Source organism: Papaver somniferum, chromosome 6 (assembly GCF_003573695.1).
Source record: "Papaver somniferum cultivar HN1 chromosome 6, ASM357369v1, whole genome shotgun sequence".
In the NCBI taxonomy this organism is placed as follows: Eukaryota; Viridiplantae; Streptophyta; class Magnoliopsida; order Ranunculales; family Papaveraceae; genus Papaver; species Papaver somniferum.
In genome coordinates, this window is record NC_039363.1 from 151,017,488 (window position 1) to 151,037,323 (window position 19,836).

Genomic DNA, 19,836 nt, shown 5'->3' on the forward strand with positions numbered 1-19,836 from the left:
CTAATGAGCCATGTCCCACAACAGAGTTTGAAAAAGAACATGTTGAGAACTTTAGGCAAGAAGAAAAGGAAGACTTGTTCCCAGAGGAAATAGGTGAGGAATTTGATCCTAAAAAACTTGTAGTTGGTACCAAATATGTAGATAAGAATGAATTTAAGAAACATGTTAGGTATTTCTGTGTAATGAATGGACATGAATTTGTATGGAATAAATGTGATAATAAGCAACAAAGAGCAGTTTGTGTTAATTGTGAGAAGACGAAATGTGAGTTTATGATCTACGACATCAACAAAAAGGGTGATGGAGAGGCCTTCACACTCAGAGGATTTAAACTAGAACACAACCATCGAGGTAGTGGAGATGGGTACAACAGGAGTGCAAATCCTGCTTTTGTGGCTGATTGGTACATGGACAGAAGACAAGAGACAGGTTGTGATACAACAATTCCTTGTCCTTATGACTTAGCAGCACAGTTTAAAAGGGACAAAAATGTTACTATTTCATAGCACACTGCATGTATGGCAAAGGTTATGGTATTGGAGAATCTTTATGGGAGTTATGAGAAGATCTATCAACAAGTTCCCAACTTCTGTGAAATGGTTAAGGTAATGTTACCTTCTCTTTTTTTTTTTCCTTGTTAGTGATTTTTGCAAGTTATATTCATTTTATTTATGTCTTTTCTTGTTATTATTTACTCGTATTATGTTGTATATAGAGGAGAAATACAGGAAGCCATTTTTCATTCTCATATGGCACTGAAGACAATACCTTCCTCTCTTTGACCATTTCATTTGCTCCTGCAATAAAGGGGTGGAAGGCTGGCTGTAGAAGGGTCATTGGTTTGGATGCTTGTCACTTGACAGGAAAGTTTGGTGGTGTGATGATATGTGCAACATGTAAAGTCTTTGTCTTCTTCACTTATATATTCTTTGTAATTTAGTTTATATGTATTTAATGGATTATAACTCACTTGTTATGTGCAATCAGGTCTGGATGGTCAGAATGGCTTAGTTATGCTAGGTATAACGGTGTGTAGGAATGAAACCATAGAGAATTCGAATATTTTCCTTGGAGATTTGAAGCCTCTGATAGATGAAGATGGTGTGCGTATTTGTTTCATCTCAGACAAGCAAAAGGGAATTTTGGAGGGTGTTGAGTATCACTTTCCTTTAGATGAACACATATATTGTTTTAGGTAAAATATTTATGATTGCAGACTACTATTCCATATAATGTGTTTGAATGTTTCTTTCTACATCACTTGTAATATTCATATTTTGTTTACCTATAATGTGTTTGAATTCACATGTGATAGGCACTTGCTTGCAAACTTTAAGAAGAATTTCAGGGGATTTAGTTTGCAAAATCATCTTTGGAATGCTGCTAAATGCTACAAGAAAAGGCATTTTGAGGTAATGCATAAGCACATTTCACTTGTTTAAGTACACTTCCTCAAAATTCTTAAGTTGTTATGTAATAATAAGCACATTTTGTGTTAGGAACATATGGATAAGATGAGAGTTGAGAATGCTGATGCTGCTTGGTACCTCTTGAAAGAAGAAAAACCAGAAACATGGTCCAGGTCCCATTTTGAAAAATACAACAAATGTGAGCACATGAACAATAATTATTCTGAGTCCTTCAACAATATGGCAAATAATATTAGGGACAAGCCCATTTGCAAGCTAGGCCTGATGTATGGAGAGATGGTGATGAACACCTGGTATAAGAGAAGAAATGAGTCTGCTAAATAGACAGATAGTGAGATAGTTCCTAAAGCAATGAAGTTGATAGAGAAGATGATAACACTGAATCTAATTTCAAGTTGGTTCCAGCTGTGAAGTATAAAGTATATGAAGTGGTGAGTGTGCATGGAGCAGTTTTTATTGTGGATCTTCAGAAGGAAACATGCAGTTGTTTGCAATTGGAGCTAAGGGGATTTCCATGCCAGCATGCTGTATGTGCTTTGGCTCCATTGATACCTAACTGGGCTAAGTTAGTTTCCCTAACCTTGAACCACTTTTTATTATATTTCATTTACTTTCCCCTTGAGTATTTATTTTGTTTCGTTAACTATTGCATCTGAAGCCCATCTGAAGCCCATTTACATGTATATTTTCAAAAGGAAAATCATGGATTTGACCTTTGAAATGTGGGACCACCTATGAAATTCCACGTGTACATAGCGGACGTGTACATAACAGACGTGGCAGAATAGGTCATTGATACACTAAGCGCTTTTAACATGACTTAACTGCTTAAGTGGAGGATAACTTTCCGGTAGCCGTTTTTTCAAAAAAATGGTCCAAACCGGGGTACATTTGTAAAAGTGAAAAAAACGGGGGTACATTTGTATGTGCACAAAAAAACAGGGGTACATCTGTATTTCACCCTATGAAAAATTGAGCAAATTAGGTAAAAATTGTTAAAACATGCGGGACCGGCTATTTGCAAGCCTTAGAGTCATGCTTGGTTGGTCAAGGAGACATGCCCGTGTCACCGTAATGTCCGTGTCTCAGTCCTGAGAGTTTCGATATTTTCTGATGCGCGTTTGAGCAATATTTTGAGAAAATATGAAGGATTCGGGGTTTTGCTGAAACTAGGAATCTTCATGAGATGATGAAAAATAATTAATAAAATGGGGAATCGCAAGGTGTGGGACCGACCACGGCTAGGACATGGCCAACCAGTTAGCAAGCTCGGTCCCGCAACACCTTTCCCAATTTTATGTAATTTTATGTAATTTTATGTATTTTCCCTGATGTGAGCAAAATACAATAAAACTAAGGAATTTCATGAGATTAAGGAATTTCCATGAAATTAGGAAAATAATAATAATAAAATAGGGATTCATGAAGTGTGGGACCGACTATGGCCAAGGAACACGGCCCCATGGCATTTTCCCCAATTTTATATTATTTTCATGACTTTAGGGAAATATCATGAAATCAAGGAATTTTCATGGGATGAGGAAAATAATAAAATAATAAGGAATCATGAGGTGTGGGACCGGCCACGGCTAGGGCATGGCCGGCCGGCTAGTGGACCCTGTCCCGCGACACCTTTCCTAAATTTATTATTTCTTTGATACGAGGAAACACCAAGAGACTGGGGAGTTTCCTTAAGACGAAGGAGATTTGTTCAAATGAGGGACTTTCATGAGATCAAGGAAAAATAATTAAATGTGATAAATATAAAATTGGGCGTGAGACTGGCTACGGCGTGACTGGCCGGCCGGTGGGCCCAGTCCCCGGACACCTTTGCTAATATTTTATTATTATTTTTCTTCCTAATTTGCATAGGTTCATCGTCCCTTCGTGTTTTGGAATGCTCGTTCGTGCATTCAGGTGCTCGTTTGTGCATTATTGCTGAGTACACTCGTACCATTTTGGTCGGGGCTTACTCGATAGTGGCTCAGATGCCTGTATATTGAATATTTATCACTAACCCGTGGAATTCTGCTGGGAAGAACCACGAATTGAAGTGACAAAATATTATTAATAATGTAGAATATTTTCCAGGGATTCAGTTAATGAATCTAATAATTTATGAATAATTAATTGATAACTCTATACTAGTGTGATCGTCTAGGAGCATTAATTATTCAGGAATTGAATGATATGAGCTTGTTGAAGCGTCATATTTCTTTCATATAGTCAGGGAAAACATTGTTACATCCTGAAGACGTTATTGCTCTATACTAGTAGGTAAGTCGTCTAAGTGTCGTCTAATCTTTCGATTCCATGTAGAAGTAATTACTAAAATTGCTCAGCATTCATGATATATGCCGTTGCCTTAGCTGAGAGACTGCACATCTGTATATACTATGAGTGATAGTATTCTCAGTCATATATTCATGCGGCATGAGATTTCATGCTTCGACGAGAGACATGAGCCTCAATACTCATATGATTGCTGGATCAGGAGCATTTATGATTATGGTTTTACGATTTTAACCCTTTTTGAAAATCCACCATCTACATTAAGTCCACTGCTTAGTGAGAGACAGTCATGTTCCTCAGTCAGCACTGAATGGTGATTTTCCAGTTATGAACAAAATAAGTAATTTAACTTAGTCGTAACATATGACGTTACCGGATTTTCGATTGTACGAGCAAACCAAGGCTTGAATGAAGATCCCAGTGGCATGATAGAGCGTCATATAATGAGCATAAAATGATGTAGCACCGCTGATTTGATTATGGAACCTTGGTCGGCTTAGGATTCACGGGCCGGGCCCAATAAGGAAATCCTTGTGAAATTAGGTTTTGGAAATAAAATTTGATATAAAAAGAATTAATCCTTTTTTTTTATCCCACCTTCATCACCTCTTTATCTCCTTCACATCAGAGTTTTTTTTTTGTGTACGCCGGAGCCGACTGTCGCCACCCATCGCCGGCCGAATTCCGACCACCTCCGGCGCCGACCAGGTACGTCAATTTTTTTTTTTTTTGCTGAAGTTTGATGATTCATTCATGAGTTGTTCATGCCAAATTCATATACATGTGCATATATTAAGTGTGAGTTTTGCAGAAAAACCCTTATTTTATTAAACGTATGTTCATTCGATCGTTAGTTCAAGAGACTAGCAATAATCCCTAGCTTGAGAGAGATTTTTTTTTGAAATAGACCTGTGTCCAGTGATAAAATTTTGTTTATGAGCTTTCATGGAAACCAAAACTTTATCTTAAAAGGTGTGACTTTTCACAAAGTCGAAATAAACCCTCGTTTCAAAGAAAGACGACCATACGAAGGAAAAGAGATTTTTTTTATCAAACCGTGGAGCATCCACAAAATTTTTTTTTGATAAAATCATTTGAGCCTGGGCTCACGTCAAATTTTTTTTTTTAAATTTTTTACGTGAGTTAATCACGTTTATATATATATATATATATGTATATATATTTTTGGAAACCAAAGCTTGAATTTGAGCAATATTAATCAGAAAACAATTATTTATGATGACACATTTGTTTAGTTTTCATAATCAAGTGATTAATGCTCGTATGATGTAAGTGTTCATGATTTTATGAAAACCTGAGCTTTGCTCGTTTTTTGCAGATTCGAAGAAACGAGCAAGTTTTGAAGTGCTAACTCTTGCATTTCCATCACTATTGTTAGTGGAATTGTAAAAAGGTAAGAGTTAACAATTACCGTTTCATTGTGAAATTGACATCGGCATATTCATGATTATGTGTTCTTGGTTCTAGAAAATGGTGTCTTCCAGCAGCGACTATTCTTCTTGCTCTTCTGAGGAGCATTCCAGGATCCATGTAGCTAAAAAGCGTGCTAGGATGAATCGTGCTGAGGATTCAAAGCCTAGTGCACCTCTTAATAACCATAAAGTCACTTATGCTGAGCTCATGAAGCGAAAAGCCGAGGATGATAGGATGGATGATTATCGACGAAGAAGAGACCGAGTCCAGCGCAGTGTGCTAGCAACTGAGGAGAAACTTCGATCTCGAGCTGACGGTGTACCCTCGGACTCTGATGCTTCGGAAGATGAACCCGTGTGGGTACCAAGGGATCTCAAGATTAAGCCAGACCGGCGTTCGAGGGGGATCGTGAAACTGGTCAAAGTTGACCTTGAAGCTGAGCGTGAAAAAGAAGAGTACTGGGATTCCTTGTACAACGATCCTGAGATTCATCCAGACTTCGTCAATGACCCTGATAGTGATTCCGATGAAGAATTTGAAGAGGACTCCGCGAAAGACGATGATAATGAATCTGATAATTCTGGCAAATCTGATGACTCCGATGAATCTGACGAGTAGTCTTTCTCATGAATTTCCCTGAGATTATTTGTTTTTGACGAAATAGATATTTTCTGGTTACTTGAGAAGGTTTTTGCCGTTGAGACATTTCTTTAGATATTATTTTCTGAACCATAATCCCTTGTTGTATTTTTTTCCAAATCTCCCTTATATCTCCAACTGAATAGGATGGACCAATGTCCGTGTAGACAATAATTATCCATGAAGTACGATTATACGAACCGGCTAGGAGACACGCGTCCTGCCAAATCATTAATTCACGGTTGCAACATTGGTTACATCCGAAGTATCAGTCCCCAGTATTTCCATGTCAAATACGCCTGAGATGTCAGTCCCCAGTATTATCGCACTTCTTCTACATTACAGGATACACTCTGACTCGAGAGTTAGGGTTTCAATAAAAACCGCAACAAATTTGACTATTTTTTGCTATAGGATAAGCATCAAGACCTTCAATATCTAGGTTTTCTATTTAAATAGCATCTCGTCTCCTGCCTTGTTATTATCAGAAGTAATTTTGGTCACAATCATACCTCTCGTCGCCATGTTCAGCAGTAGTATTTCTTCTCGAAACGAACCTCAATCAAAGCATGAAGTAGAAGTGTCCATCTCAGTAAGTCATATACTTTTCGTCATCTCCATTTGATCAGAATTATTGATCATAGAAAATAATTTGTTGCAGGATAATCAGAAGAATCCATCTTCTTCGCATAATTTGAGGCCTAAGTGGACTGTTAAATCCCCTTCCCGGGACAGGTCAGCTCATGCTGAAGCTGGAGCATCTGTAAGTAATTCCATAACTTCTCAACTGAGGTTTTCCATGCTCGATGTTCGATAAAATTAAACATTCTTTCACTTCATTACAGGTTGATGTTCGTTTTGTTGTTGATGCTAGAAAGAGGAGGAATGGGAAGTCCGTGGTCGTGGTTGACGACAGCTGAAACCGTGAAGACTCTATTGATTCCGTGGAGGTTGGGGTTAGAGCTCACATTCACGAGTATCCAACAGCTGGAATCCCTTTTGAAGCTCCCATGACTAATACTTGCCCAAATAATGAGGTCGTCGGTGGATTCGTCATTCCCAAATGTCATGTACCTCTGTATACTAAAATTTGGAGACGGTACGGGCATATTGCTACGACGGAAATATAGAGAGGCTTTCTCCCAACCCTTCTGACTACGGTGGTCGGACTGTTACTGATCATTGAAGATATGAACGAGATGAATCTGCGAGATGTGAAGAATCATGAACTTCATAGATGGGATGACATGATCTCTAATTGCGAGACCTTGCGGTTCAACGTGAGTTGACTCCTCCATCGGCTCGAGATGATCAAAATTGACAGGGCAGCGGCTGCTGCTGATGCAATTTCTACCACAACTGCTTTCTTGGAAGAGGAGAAGGCACTCTCCTTGGAGTCGTCAAGAGTTGAGAAAGTTGTCCAGGACTTGAAGGTAAAGACCCAAAACTTTCAAAAGAAGCTTGACATGGCTGTCTATAAAAATTACTCTCTGCTGGATGGTTTACTCTGAGTGAGCATTTATGATTATTGTTTTCGAATAGGTTTAGGATTTTCTTTAGGTAAAATAATTGATCATGGTATGAAAGAATTTTTTGCTCATTTATGAAATGTTTAATGAACAAAGGAGCATTTTGCATACTCTTCGGAGAAATATAAATTACATTTTGAGAAATGCTTGAAATGATGAAAAGGTAAGGGTTTTCTATGGATCAGGCATAATATTCTTTGAGACATTTACCATTGATGATATTTCTTTCCACTTCTCCGTCAATAGCTAAGATCTTGTAATATCCACTGGATACTTCCTTGATGATTACATACGGTCCTTCCCATTTCGGAGAAAACTTAGGAGCAGACATATCTTGTTGTATGTGTTTTGCTGTATTTGGCACCAAATATCCTACTTGGAATGTTCGAGGTCTTACCATTTTGTTGTAATCTCTGGAATCCTTTGTTTGTATGCTTCCACGTATTTTTCTACCTTAGCTCTCCTTGACTCAAGCATGTCCAGTTCGGCGATCCTTGAGTTGGACATTTCTGCTTCATCCCACTGTACTCCACTGGATGTGGCGATCCTTGCTGAAGGAATCTTGATTTCCGCTGGGAGTATGGCGTCAGCTCCATAGACGAGAGAGTATGGTGAAGTTCCGATCGAAATCCTTGGTGCGGTCTGGTAGGCCCATAAAGCCATATGCAATTTTTCATTCCACGTTCGAGGATTATCATGAATTGTTCGGCTGAGAATTCAGATCAAAGTCTTGTTGGTACTCTCTGCTTGTCCGTTTCCCTGGGGATAGTATGGCGTGGAGAAAACTTGTTTGATGTCATACTCCTCGAGCAATTCTGTCACGTGTTTTTTGGCGAAAGGAGTTCCATTATCAGTGATAATGTGTTTAGGAACACCGAACCTGCATATTATGTGTTCCTTGATGAAGGCTGCGATCGTGACTCCAGTGATGCTTCGGAGAGGGATAACTTCAACCTACTTGGTAAAATACTCAGTTGCAGTGATGATGTACTCATGCTACTTCGAAAAAGCTGGATTGATTTTCCCTATGATATCTAGTCCCCAGCTATAGAAAGGCCATGGACTATTCACTGAATTCAACGGGAGACAAGGAGTGTGGATGAGATTACCATGGACTTGGCATTGATGACACCTCTGAACGTGCGCATCTGCGTCGTCTTCCATGGTTGGCCAATAATATTTCTCATGAATCTGGAGAAATAATTTCCTTTTTCCTTGATGTTCTCCATCATGCATTTCTTTTAAAATCATTGGGATTTCATGCTCAACTAAGTATCTCAGTAAATTCCCACCAAAGCTTTTACGGTATAAGATTCCATCAAGGAAAACAAATCTTTTGGCTCTCTGAATGAGTTTGATTGTCTCCTTTTTCTCCAGCGGAAGTTCATTGTCCCGCAGGTACTTGATGTAAGGCTCCCTCCAGTCCCCGGTGTGATGGACTGTCAAATATTCTAAGTGATGAGGAGGCGTCTGGAAATTGGGACAAGATATTTGTATATTTATCGATTGAGCCTCCATGGAAGGCCAGTAGTATCCCATCCTTTGAAGCTTTCTGTAAAGTGTTACTACCAACGTCTATCCATAGATTTCTCATGTATGCGTCTGAGTTGTTCACCTGCTTCGTCGTTTCCAAGGCATCGTGATAAAGACCCATCAGGATTTCGGTAGTATAACGCCCCATGAATCAAGAAATAATTCTTTAATTCCTTGAGACTGACTTCCCCTCTGAAAGAGAAATGCTCAGTTCATGGATAGTAGGGGCTCACCAATCGTTTGTTTGAATATCTTCGACTTGAGCAATCCAGTAGAAGAAACAAATCGCCTTTGCACCGTGATGGTTTTCTCTGCTCCTTCGAATTGCAGCTTGGAAGCGAGAGTCGCTAGGCAGTCAACTTGGCCGTTGTTGGTCCTTCCAGTGTGGATGATCATTGCATCAGCAAAATGATTTAATATCCGCTGAACTTCAGGTCTGAATGGGGCGAGCGTGATTTCTTTCAGAGAGTATGTTCCATTCATTTAATTGACCTGTAGTTTTGAATCTCCTCTTATCTCAAGGTGTGTTGCTCCCGCTTTCCTGGCCAGAGACAAACCTAGTAAGAAAGCTTCATATTACGCTGAATTGTTGGTACAATGGAAATCCAGCTTGAACAGTGTGAGAAGACTTCTCCAGATGGAGATACTAGCACCACGCTCGCTCCTCCAGTGTCGTTTCTAGGGGTGGCGGATCCGTCAAAGTATAAGAGCCACGTTTCTTATTTGATAATTAAGACCTATGGAAATCCACCGGGCACATCTTCATGTAACATTGTTGCATCTTCCTCTGGAAAAGCAGCGAGCAAGTCTGCAAAAGCTTTACTTTTGATTGCTTTGGGTGGTACACAAGCTATGTCAAATTCTGACATCTGAAGTAGCCACTTTGCTGGTCTTCCCATCAAGGTTGGCTTTGATAGTAAAAAATTTATAGGATCGGCTTTGGAAACAAGCACGAATCTGTTGGATAGCAAGTAGTGCCTGAATTTCTGGATTGCATGCACCAATGCTAGACATGCTCTCTCGGATTTTGGGTATCGGAGTTGAGCGTCTCTTATTGTACGGCTAAAGTAGTAGATCGTTAGTTCGATACCTTCTTCGTCTCTTGAGCAAGAAGTTCTCCGATAGTGATATCGCTGGAAGCTGTGTAAATTATCAGTGGTCGTCCTTGCACCAGATATTTCATGACAGTAGGTGATAATAGTATCTGCTGTATTTTCTGGAATGCTTCTTGTTGGACGGCTGTCCATGTAAAACTTGCTCCTTTCTTCAGTAGAGGGGTGAACGAAGTAATGAGTTGAGCCAATCCAGGAATAGAGCGTTGAATATAGTTTACCTTGCCCATAAAACTCTGGAGTTTCTTCACAGTGCGTGGAGGAGGCATGGTGGTGATAGCTTTCGTCTTGTCTGGATCGACTTTGATTCCTTCTTCTATGACCAGGAACCCTAGAAACTTTCCGAAGGAAACACCAAAAGCATACTTTAAAGGATTCATCTTTAATTTGTATTTTCTACATCTTTCAAAAACTTGTCTCAGAACTTCAAGGTGGGATGATCGAGTCTTCGACTTCACCACCACATCATCAACGTATGCATCCACTTGCTTGTGCATCATGTCATGAAATATGGCAGTCATGGCTCGCTGATAGGTAGCACCGGCATTCTTCAATCCAAAGGGCATCACAATATAGTAAAAGTTTCCAATAGGAGTACGGAAGGCGGTCTTGTTGGCGTCATGTTCGTACATCTTAATCTGGTTGTATCCGCTGTAACCATCTATGAATGAGAACATACCGTGACCACTGGTCTCATCAACGACCATATCAATGTTGGGTAGGGGAAAATCATCCTTCGGACAACATTTGTTCAGATTCCTGAAATCAACACAGCATCTGATTTGACCATTTTTTCTTCTTGACAGGAACAACATTCGCCAGCCATTTCGGATGCTGAATGGGTTTGATAAACCCTGCTGCCAGTAGTTTCTGAATTTCGAACTTGATTTGCTCCTTAATTTCGTGTCTGAACTGCCTAGGCGACCGCTTGACAGCTTTGGAGCCAGGAGTGATATGCAAATGATGAGTGACCAGTTTTTCGTCGAGACCAGGCATCTTCTCGTATGTCCAAGCAAAGATATCATGATATTCTTTTAACATACTTATCAGTCCCGCGCGCTCTTCTGGTGATAGTGTGGAACTAATTAAGATTGGTATTGGATCATCCTTCGTCCGGATGTTGATCGTTTTGAGGTCATCCGTAGTGGAGTAAGTGCCATCTTGCAATTGTCGTGGAGCATCTTGAATCTCTTCATCAGGTGATTGTTCACTCTGACATGATTCTTCAGGACGAGGAGACTTTTCATCGTTCTCCCCTTCTAATTGCTAATCTTTGCGCTGGCGGTATGTGACTCTCCCCTCTGCATCGTGACTGATTATGAAATTGGATCCCGGCGTTGTGGCCTGATCTTTACGGCGCTTGACTGGTGCAGCTAATGACTTGATCAGCTTAGCACCTGAAGACGTTGGTTTGTAAGAAATTTTTCAATGGATTCCCAGCTCAGGAGTGGAGTATTGTAAATCTTGCATGGAGGTTCGGGGATATCCTTTTGAGACTCAAGGAACTCAGCATCGTAGTCCGGAGCATAAGAGGATGATGAAGCCGCAATACGAACAATTTTGTTGTTGAGTAGAGCTTTCATGCACTGATGGTATATCGAAGGAACCACTTTATTGTCATGGAGCCACGGTCGTCTGAGTATCATGTGATAGTAAGGATCTTGTTCGATCACGTGGAATTTGGCCTTCGATTGAATGAGCCCCACCTTCAAGTCTATGTAAGCATATCCATATGTATGGATCTGGCTTCCTTCAAAACCTGTCATTAAGATGGGATGGCGAACAATTTTACTCTGTGGGAACTTGACCGCTTTGAGAGTCTTCATAGTAATAATATTTGTGGAAGTGCCCGTATCGACAAGAGCTCTCTTGAATTCGGAGTCTTTGATAAAACCGGTCACGTACAAGGCTCGATTATGCCCTTCATCTTCCATGCAGTCTTCTTCTATGAACGTGATATTGTTGATCGAATGCTCAGACATCATGGATGTTTCTTCAACTGCTAGGCATGACGGAGTTAGTTCCACGTCTGATGATATTTGGTTGAGTGTAGCGAACGTGTTCTATTCGTTGATCCCTTGATAAGTGCAGGAGTTCACATAGATTTTCAATCAAATGTGTGATTTCCTGATCCACTGGATTCTCGTAAGTAGTGAAACTGTTGGTTTGAGGGGCATCACTGGTAGTAGGGATTAGATGTTCCGCCATTTCTGCTCCCAGAAGTCTGGTCAACTCCACCATATAGTTCAATGGTGTGCTTGGGAACGACACACAAAAGACTTGCAAGTATACAAGGTCAAGTTTTAGTATAGAAAGTAAGAATGGGATCAGTCCACAGGGAGTGGGAGCATACAAGAAATTATCCTAAGCTATCAATGGGTGCAAAGCACTATGGCAGTGAGCAAGGCAAGGTAATATGGCAGATGCAAAGAACCAAAACAGTTAACAAACCAAAGAAGTTAACACAAGATGGCAAAACAACAAAGATTAAATGGCAGAGGATATAAAATAAAAATAGCAGGGAACCAAGGCTGTAAGCCAAGGGCAGGGGGAGTTTGTGCACTGATTTCAATGCACAACAGCTACAAATTGCAAGAAATTAAACAAGCAAAACAGGTAAGGAGATAAACTGAACAGGAAGCAAAACAGAACTGAATTTAAGTGACTGTAAAAGGGATTGTGGCTAAGCTAAGGGCTTAGAATCCACCTTTGTGTCCTAGCCAAGCAATGTGATCCTAGGTTGAGTTGAAAATCCTATGCATACATCTAGAATGGGAGGAAAACTAATTTGCTCACTAGTTTGCCCCTAGCATTGACTGTCTTTTGACAGAACAATCAATCACAGGCACTATGAGCATCAATCTCTTCCCATTGCTCAATCAAAACAGACATCAGGATAACTATCCTAGCAATTCACCATTTGACAATGCACTAGGCTTCATCTGAGCCTCATCCTAATGCAGTTTAGCTCATGCTAAACATGTAACTAGCAATAACATTCATTGAGTATGATAATTCAAGCAACATTCAACATTCGAGATAATTGAAAACAACATGCACACATTCACTGTTAAATGCATAAGAAGAACTGAAATTGGAACTGCATCAAAATAAATTTGTTTCAATTCTCTACTGGCTAGTCCAGAGATGCCCAATTTTACAACCCCTAACACCCTTTTATAGTTACAGCCCAAAAAAAAAACTAAAATCCCCAAATCAGTAAAATTAGGGTTTACTAAAAAATCTAAAATTGACCTTTACCTAATCTCTGAAATCAATCAATGGTCTCGACCCATTCTTCTATTGCTTCTCCTCTTCCGTAATTGGTGGTTTGATTTCACTAACTCTGTTTCTCTCAAACCTAGTTTCTAGGTTCACTGTTTTTGAACAGATAAAAGGGTTGAGAGAGAAGGAGCTAGAGAGTATCATGGTGGTGTCCTTTAGTGATGGAGGGGGTGGCTGATTGATGGGGTACAGTGATGGAGGTGGTTGAGCGGACATGGTGGAGGTGATGGTCGTTGTAGAGGAATGGAGAAGATGGAGTCGATGGTTTTGGGAAGAAGGGTGTGTTTGTTTTGCGGGTATAGGTATTTGGTTGTTTGGGTGTTGAGCGGGCTCATCAAATCTTGATGTTTCGCGAAGGGAATCCGTGGGATGATAACTTCTGAAACGGATCTAACGGCGAGATGGAGACAGATTATGAGCGACCGTTGGATGCAAAAATACAACGAAACTAACGGCTCAAGATGGAGTTAGGTGCTGTAGTGTTGGTAAGGTGCATCGAAATCTGATGCATGATGACGCAGCGACCGTTGGATGATGGAATGGATCCAATCTTACGGTTAAGAAGGAAAACGGGTTTGGGTATTGAATTTTGGGTTTAGGATATGGATTTGGGCTTAGGAATTGGATTTGGGCTTAGGTAATCTTGAGCCCACTTCTTCTTTAAGAACAATTTCTTCCTTTTTAAGCCCATTTTTATCCTTGAGTCTTCCATAACACATTCTTCACTTCTTTTCCGCTAGAGATTCCACCGGCTTTCTCCCGTGTCTTTGCTCTTTTGGCTCCGCAACTCATCTAGTCTTTATTTGGTACCTAAAAATACAAAATTAATTAATAAAAATATTTATTCTTGAAAACAATGAAAATACAGAATATGGGATAAAATGTAGAATTAATGCACAAAAGATGAGTTAAATGCCAAGAAAAATATATAGAAATATGCACTTTTTAGCACTCATCAAATACCCCCAAACCTGAATTTTACTTGTCCTCAAGTAAAACAAAACTAAGGAAATCCTACCTATACCACTGTCGCTGGTCTCTCGAATGCATTTAGCATATGCACTAAGCCTTTTAAACCACTAAGTGTCCCTAGTGGACGAGTGAAGTCTCGTGAAGGTTTGCTTAGAACGTACCTACAAAGTTCTAGGTCAAAATATAAGCTCATATTCCATCAAATGTGACATGTGCAAGACAGTTTAAGCTCACAGCAAAATGGAGATGTCAATCTAGCTAAAGGCACAATCCTAGCACTGATAACAAATAAAGACATGTGATAAGAGTGTAAAGTGTATCTACACATGTGTAAAGAAAGATCGGATGTTATGACTACTAATCACCAAGAGATAGTTTCTCAGGCTAAGAACCAAGGTCGAAATCTAGCTAGCTGTCCGGACTTTACGAGAATTGTGAATGAGTTGGAGGTATTTCACAATTACTCGCGTTGTACATCAATGGCATACACCCTCCTTGCTTATTACAATGAAACAACAAAATGACTATTTACATGACTCTTATTTACATTGACTACTCCTTTTATTTTTGGAACAAGAGATGATGGAATTGATAAATACTTGATTTTTTTGTATTTTTCTGATATTTTTTTCTGAATATACATCGTTTTTTTTTTTTTTTTTTTTGAGGAAACACTTTTGATACATACAAAAGAAACAAAAATTACATGACACTTTGCAAGAGGTAGCCCTTTTTGATGCACCCAGTTAAATTCGATGGTTGTTTTTCTTAATGTAACCTCCACCTTCTATCCCAACCAACCAAAGAACAAGCTAGTCAAGTTTCGTTCAGTATTCTAAAGTGATTGGCAACTAAAACTTCCGATAGAACACCTTGAAGATCGAGGCTATACATGTATTGGTAGATCGTGCGCGTGCAAGTTTCTTATCACTATGTGAATTGTGCTAGAATCAGGGTGCCTAAATATCTAGACTAAGACTCCTAATAATTACATATTTGCACAAGAGTCAACATTTCAAGGTAAATGAGCTCGATTTTTATGTTTTGTTTTTTCAATTTTTAATTTTTTTATTTTGATTTTTCAATTTTTTTGGAATTTTTCAATTTTTTCAAAAAGATGGAGTTTTGTTTTCAATTATGGCATATTATCGTGGTATCTACTCTATACCCCCAAACCTGAACTAAACATTGTCCTCAATGTTTAAAAATATGGAAAGAATTAAAATACAACATATGGAAAGGGACATGCTGAGTAGAGTAAAAGGAGAGAGAATACCCGATTTCGGCGAAAGCAGAATTAAAACTCCGTTATCCAAGGCAAAACTCCAACATATTCGGAGTCACAATGGATGAGCACAAAATATATACAAAAGGAAATTTAACTAACACATTATCTACAAGAAAATTTGGTTTTTAATGGGATTGGACTTTTTGGGAAAAATTTGGTTTTGTCGGGAGTGAAAACTTTTTGGTTTTTTAGGGAAAAAGGCTTTTTGGTTTTCAATGGGGAAGAAAACGCAGCTACTTATGTACAAGGGTGGACCAGCTTAGTCCACATAGACTGGGTCCTCCAGGTTGGTTGTTTCAGTGTCGGGTGGGAATGGTTCAAGGAATGGTTTTAATCTCTGCCCGTTGACTTTGAAAATGTTCTTGTTGGAGACATCTTCAAGCTCTACAGCTCCATGAGGGAAAACTGTGCGTACTAGGTACGGTCCCTTCCATCTGGAACGCAGTTTTCCTGGAAAAAGATGTAACCGGGAGTCATACAGCAAGACTTTCTGACCAGGAGTGAAGGATTTGCGTAGAATACGCTTGTCATGAAATATCTTCATCTTCTGCTTATATAACCTGGCACTGTCATAAGCCTCATTTCTCAATTCTTCCAACTCGTTGAGTTGAAGTTTCCGTTGAATTCCAGCTTCGTCCAGAGAAAAGTTCAGTTGCTTGATTGCCCAATAAGCTCGATGTTCTAACTCCACAGGAAGATGGCACGGCTTTCCATACACTAACGATAGGGGGACATGCCAATTGGTGTCTTATACGCTGTTCTATAGGCCCACAAAGCATCATTCAATCTTATTGACCAATCTTTCCTAGACGGGTTAACCGTCTTTTCTAGAATGTGCTTGATTTCCCTATTAGACACTTCCACTTGTCCACTGGTCTGAGGGTGGTACGGAGTAGCAACCTTGTGAGTTATTCCATACTTGCGTACTAAAAACTCGAAGTGCCTATTGCAGAAATGTGAGCCACCGTCACTGATGATAGCTCTCGGGGTACCAAAACGTGAAAATATGTTTTCCTTTAAAAAGGAAAGTACCACCTTGTGGTCATTTGTTCTGGTTGCGATGGCTTCTACCCACTTGGAGACGTAGTCAACGGCGACTAAGATGTACAACTTGCTGTCAGACATGGGAAATGGACCCATGAAGTCGATCCCCCAAACATCAAAAATCTCAACAATCAGAATAGGATTCAATGGCATCATGTTTCTCCTTGAAATGCTTCCCAGCTTCTGACAACGTTCACAGGCAACACAGTAATCATGGCAGTCCTTGAACAACGATGGCCAATAGAACCCACACTGCAAGATCTTTGCAGCGGTTTTCTTGGCACTGAAATGGCCTCCACAGGCTTGGTCATGACAGAAAGATATCACATCTTTCTGTTCGGTGTTGGGGACACATTTCCTAATGATTTGGTCTGGGCAGTACTTAAAAATATGGGTCATCCCAAAGGAAATGTTTAACTTCAGCCAGGAATTTAGAGCGGTCTTGTCTCGACCAACGTGAGGGCATCCTACCTGTAGCGAGGTAGTTAACAATATCAGCAAACCAAGGAAGGTCTGAGATAGACATCAGCTGTTCATCTGGGAATGATTCTCTAATCAGCTCAAATTCATCAATAGACTCTAAAGTAATCTAGACAAATGATCAGCAACCACATTCTCACAACCTTTCTTATCACGGATTTCGAGATCGAATTCCTGTAATAATAGTATCCATCGAATAAGGCGAGCTTTAGCATCCTTCTTGGAAAGAAGATACTTCAAAGCCGCATGGTCTGTGTATATGATGATCTTAGACCCTATCAGATAAGATCTAAACTTGTCTAATGCGAAAACGACGGCAAGCAATTCCTTCTCGGTAGTTGAATAATTGAGTTGGGCATCATTAAGGGTTTTGCTAGCATAGTATATCACATATGGTAGTCTATCAACTCGCTGTCCTAAAACAGCACCAACAGCATAATCAGAGGCATCACACATAAGTTCGAACGGAAGCTTCCAATCGGGTGGTCGGACTATAGGAGCGGTGGTGAGAAGGGTTTTTAATTCCTCCCATGCCTTCACACAAGCAGCATCGAAATTGAAGGCAACATCTTTGGAGAGAAGACTGCACAGAGGTCTGGAGATTTTGCTGAAATCTTTGATGAATCGCCGGTAAAAACCAGCATGACCTAGAAATGATCTGATCTCCTTCACAGAGCGAGGTTGTGGTAGATGTTGAATGAGGTCAACTTTAGCTTTATCCACTTCAATTCCTTTTTCTGAGATGATGTGTCCTAGAACTATTCCTGAATTCACCATAAAATGGCATTTTTCCCAATTTAGAACAAGGTTTTTTCTTTACATCTGGATATCACGAGGGCAAGATGCTTCAAACATTCGTCAAACGAGGAACCAAAAACAGAGAAATCATCCATAAAGATCTCGAGAAAACTATCTATCATGTCAGAAAAAATGCTCATCATGCAACGCTGAAAAGTAGCAGGTGCATTACACAACCCGAAGGGCATACGTCTATAAGCAAACGTCCCAAATGGACACGTGAATGTAGTTTTTTCCTGATCTTCCGGAGCAATGTGAATTTGGTTATAACCGGAAAAGCCATCTAGAAAACAGTAGTGACTGTGTCCAGACACACGTTCTAGCATTTGGTCAATGAAAGGGAGCGGGAAGTGATCCTTCCTTGTTACTGTGTTCAACTTCCTGTAGTCGATGCATACTCGCCATCCTGTGGTTGTACGAGTAGGGACTAATTCATTCTTGTCGTTCTGAACTACAGTAATGCCTGACTTCTTAGGCACAACTTGAATGGGACTAACCCATTTGCTATCAGGTATTGGGTATATGATACCCGCATCAAGTAGTTTCAGGATCTCTCCTTTGACTACATCTCTCATGTTAGGATTAAGTCTCCTTTGCATTTCCCTCGATGGTTTGGCATTCTCTTCAAGGTTAATGTGGTGCATGCAAATGGTGGGACTAATTCCTTTGAGATCTGAGATGGTCCATCCTAAGGCCTCTTTGTGTTCCTTAAGTACTTCTAAAAGCTTACTTTCCTGTTCCGTGTCTAAACATGATGAAATAATGACAGGTAAAGTATCAGAAGAACCTAGGAATGCGTACTTCAACGTACTAGGCAATGTTTTCAATTCAAGCTTGGGTGGCTCAACAATGGATGGAATGAGCTTGGAATCAGAGAGTAAGGGTGGTTCCACTTCATATTTCCTTTCAGTGACGTCCATTTGAGGTACAGATTCGAGCAGAGATAGGACGTCACTACAGTATGCATCATCATAGGAATCTGAGTTAAAGTTCTCCATACATGCTTGAAAGGGGTCGACAGATAGAATGTTAGTCAATGAATCTTGTATTAATCCTTCAATCATATTAACTTCATGCACATCATCATCATCAAGATTCACAGGTTGTTGACTAATATCGAACACATTCAATTATACCGTCATGTTGCCAAAAGACAGTTTCAACACTCCATTACGACAATTAATGATTGCGTTGGATGTAGCCAAGAAAGGACGTCCTAAGATGACAGGAATGTGACAGTCTGGGTTTTGTACAGGTTGAGTGTCTAAGACAATGAAGTCTACGGGAAAATAGAATTTGTCAACCTTGATCAAAACGTCTTCGACCATTCCACGAGGAATCTTGACAGATCGGTCTGCCAGTTGTAGAGTGATAGATGTTGGCTTCAACTCCCCAAGACCTAACTGCTCATAAACAGAATATGGCAGTAGGTTAACACTTGCACCTAGGTCTAATAACGCTTTATTGACCGTGTGTTCTCCTATAGTGCAAGAAATTTTTGGACATCCTGGATCCCTAAACTTGGGTGGAGTTTTGTTCAGAATGATGGAACTCACCTGCTCAGCTAAGAAAGCACGTTTGTGCACATTGAGCTTGCGCTTTTGAGTACACAAGTCTTTGAGGAATTTGGCATAAGCAGGTATTTGCTTGATTGCTTCAAGAAAAGGAATGTTGATGTTGACTCTCTTGAACAGATCTAACATCTCATTGTAATGGGTACTTTTCTGTTGATAGATCAATCTCTGAGGAAATGGGGCAACAGGAGAATGAGTTGGCAAAGGGACATTCATAGCGGTAGAATTGTCAGGTGATGAGTGCCAAATATTGTATATATTTATCCTGTTTTGTTGGCATTTAACTCATCTTTTGTGCATTAATTCTACATTTTATCCCATATTCTGTATTTTCATTGTTTTCAAGAATAAATATTTTTATTAATTAATTTTGCATTTTTAGGTAATAAATAAAGTCTGGATGAATTGCGGAGCAAAAAGAGCAGA

At 39.8% G+C, this 19,836-nt stretch overlaps 1 protein-coding gene and 1 pseudogene across 1 annotated transcript; one reads left to right on the forward strand and one right to left on the reverse strand.

Annotated features, from left to right (window-relative positions):
• The first annotated feature begins 518 nt into the window (after positions 1 to 518).
• Positions 519 to 1,754, forward strand: LOC113291663. Its single transcript, XM_026541170.1, has 5 exons — positions 519 to 605; positions 716 to 896; positions 988 to 1,195; positions 1,316 to 1,412; positions 1,500 to 1,754. The coding sequence occupies exons 1-5, from the start codon at positions 519 to 521 to the stop codon at positions 1,752 to 1,754; spliced, it is 828 nt and encodes a 275-aa protein (XP_026396955.1).
• A 14,283-nt stretch (positions 1,755 to 16,037) lies between these two features.
• LOC113290310 lies at positions 16,038 to 18,036 on the reverse strand (annotated as a pseudogene).
• Positions 18,037 to 19,836: the final 1,800 nt, after the last annotated feature.

Bases quoted from the DNA above. Each gene is read 5' to 3' on its own strand.
- LOC113291663 (XM_026541170.1), top strand. From the start codon at position 519: ATGGCAAAGGTTATGGTATTGGAGAATCTTTATGGGAGTTATGAGAAG. The intron at 606-715 runs GTAATGTTACCT...TGTTGTATATAG, and splicing joins ACTTCTGTGAAATGGTTAAG to AGGAGAAATACAGGAAGCCA. The intron at 1,196-1,315 runs GTAAAATATTTA...CACATGTGATAG, and splicing joins GAACACATATATTGTTTTAG to GCACTTGCTTGCAAACTTTA.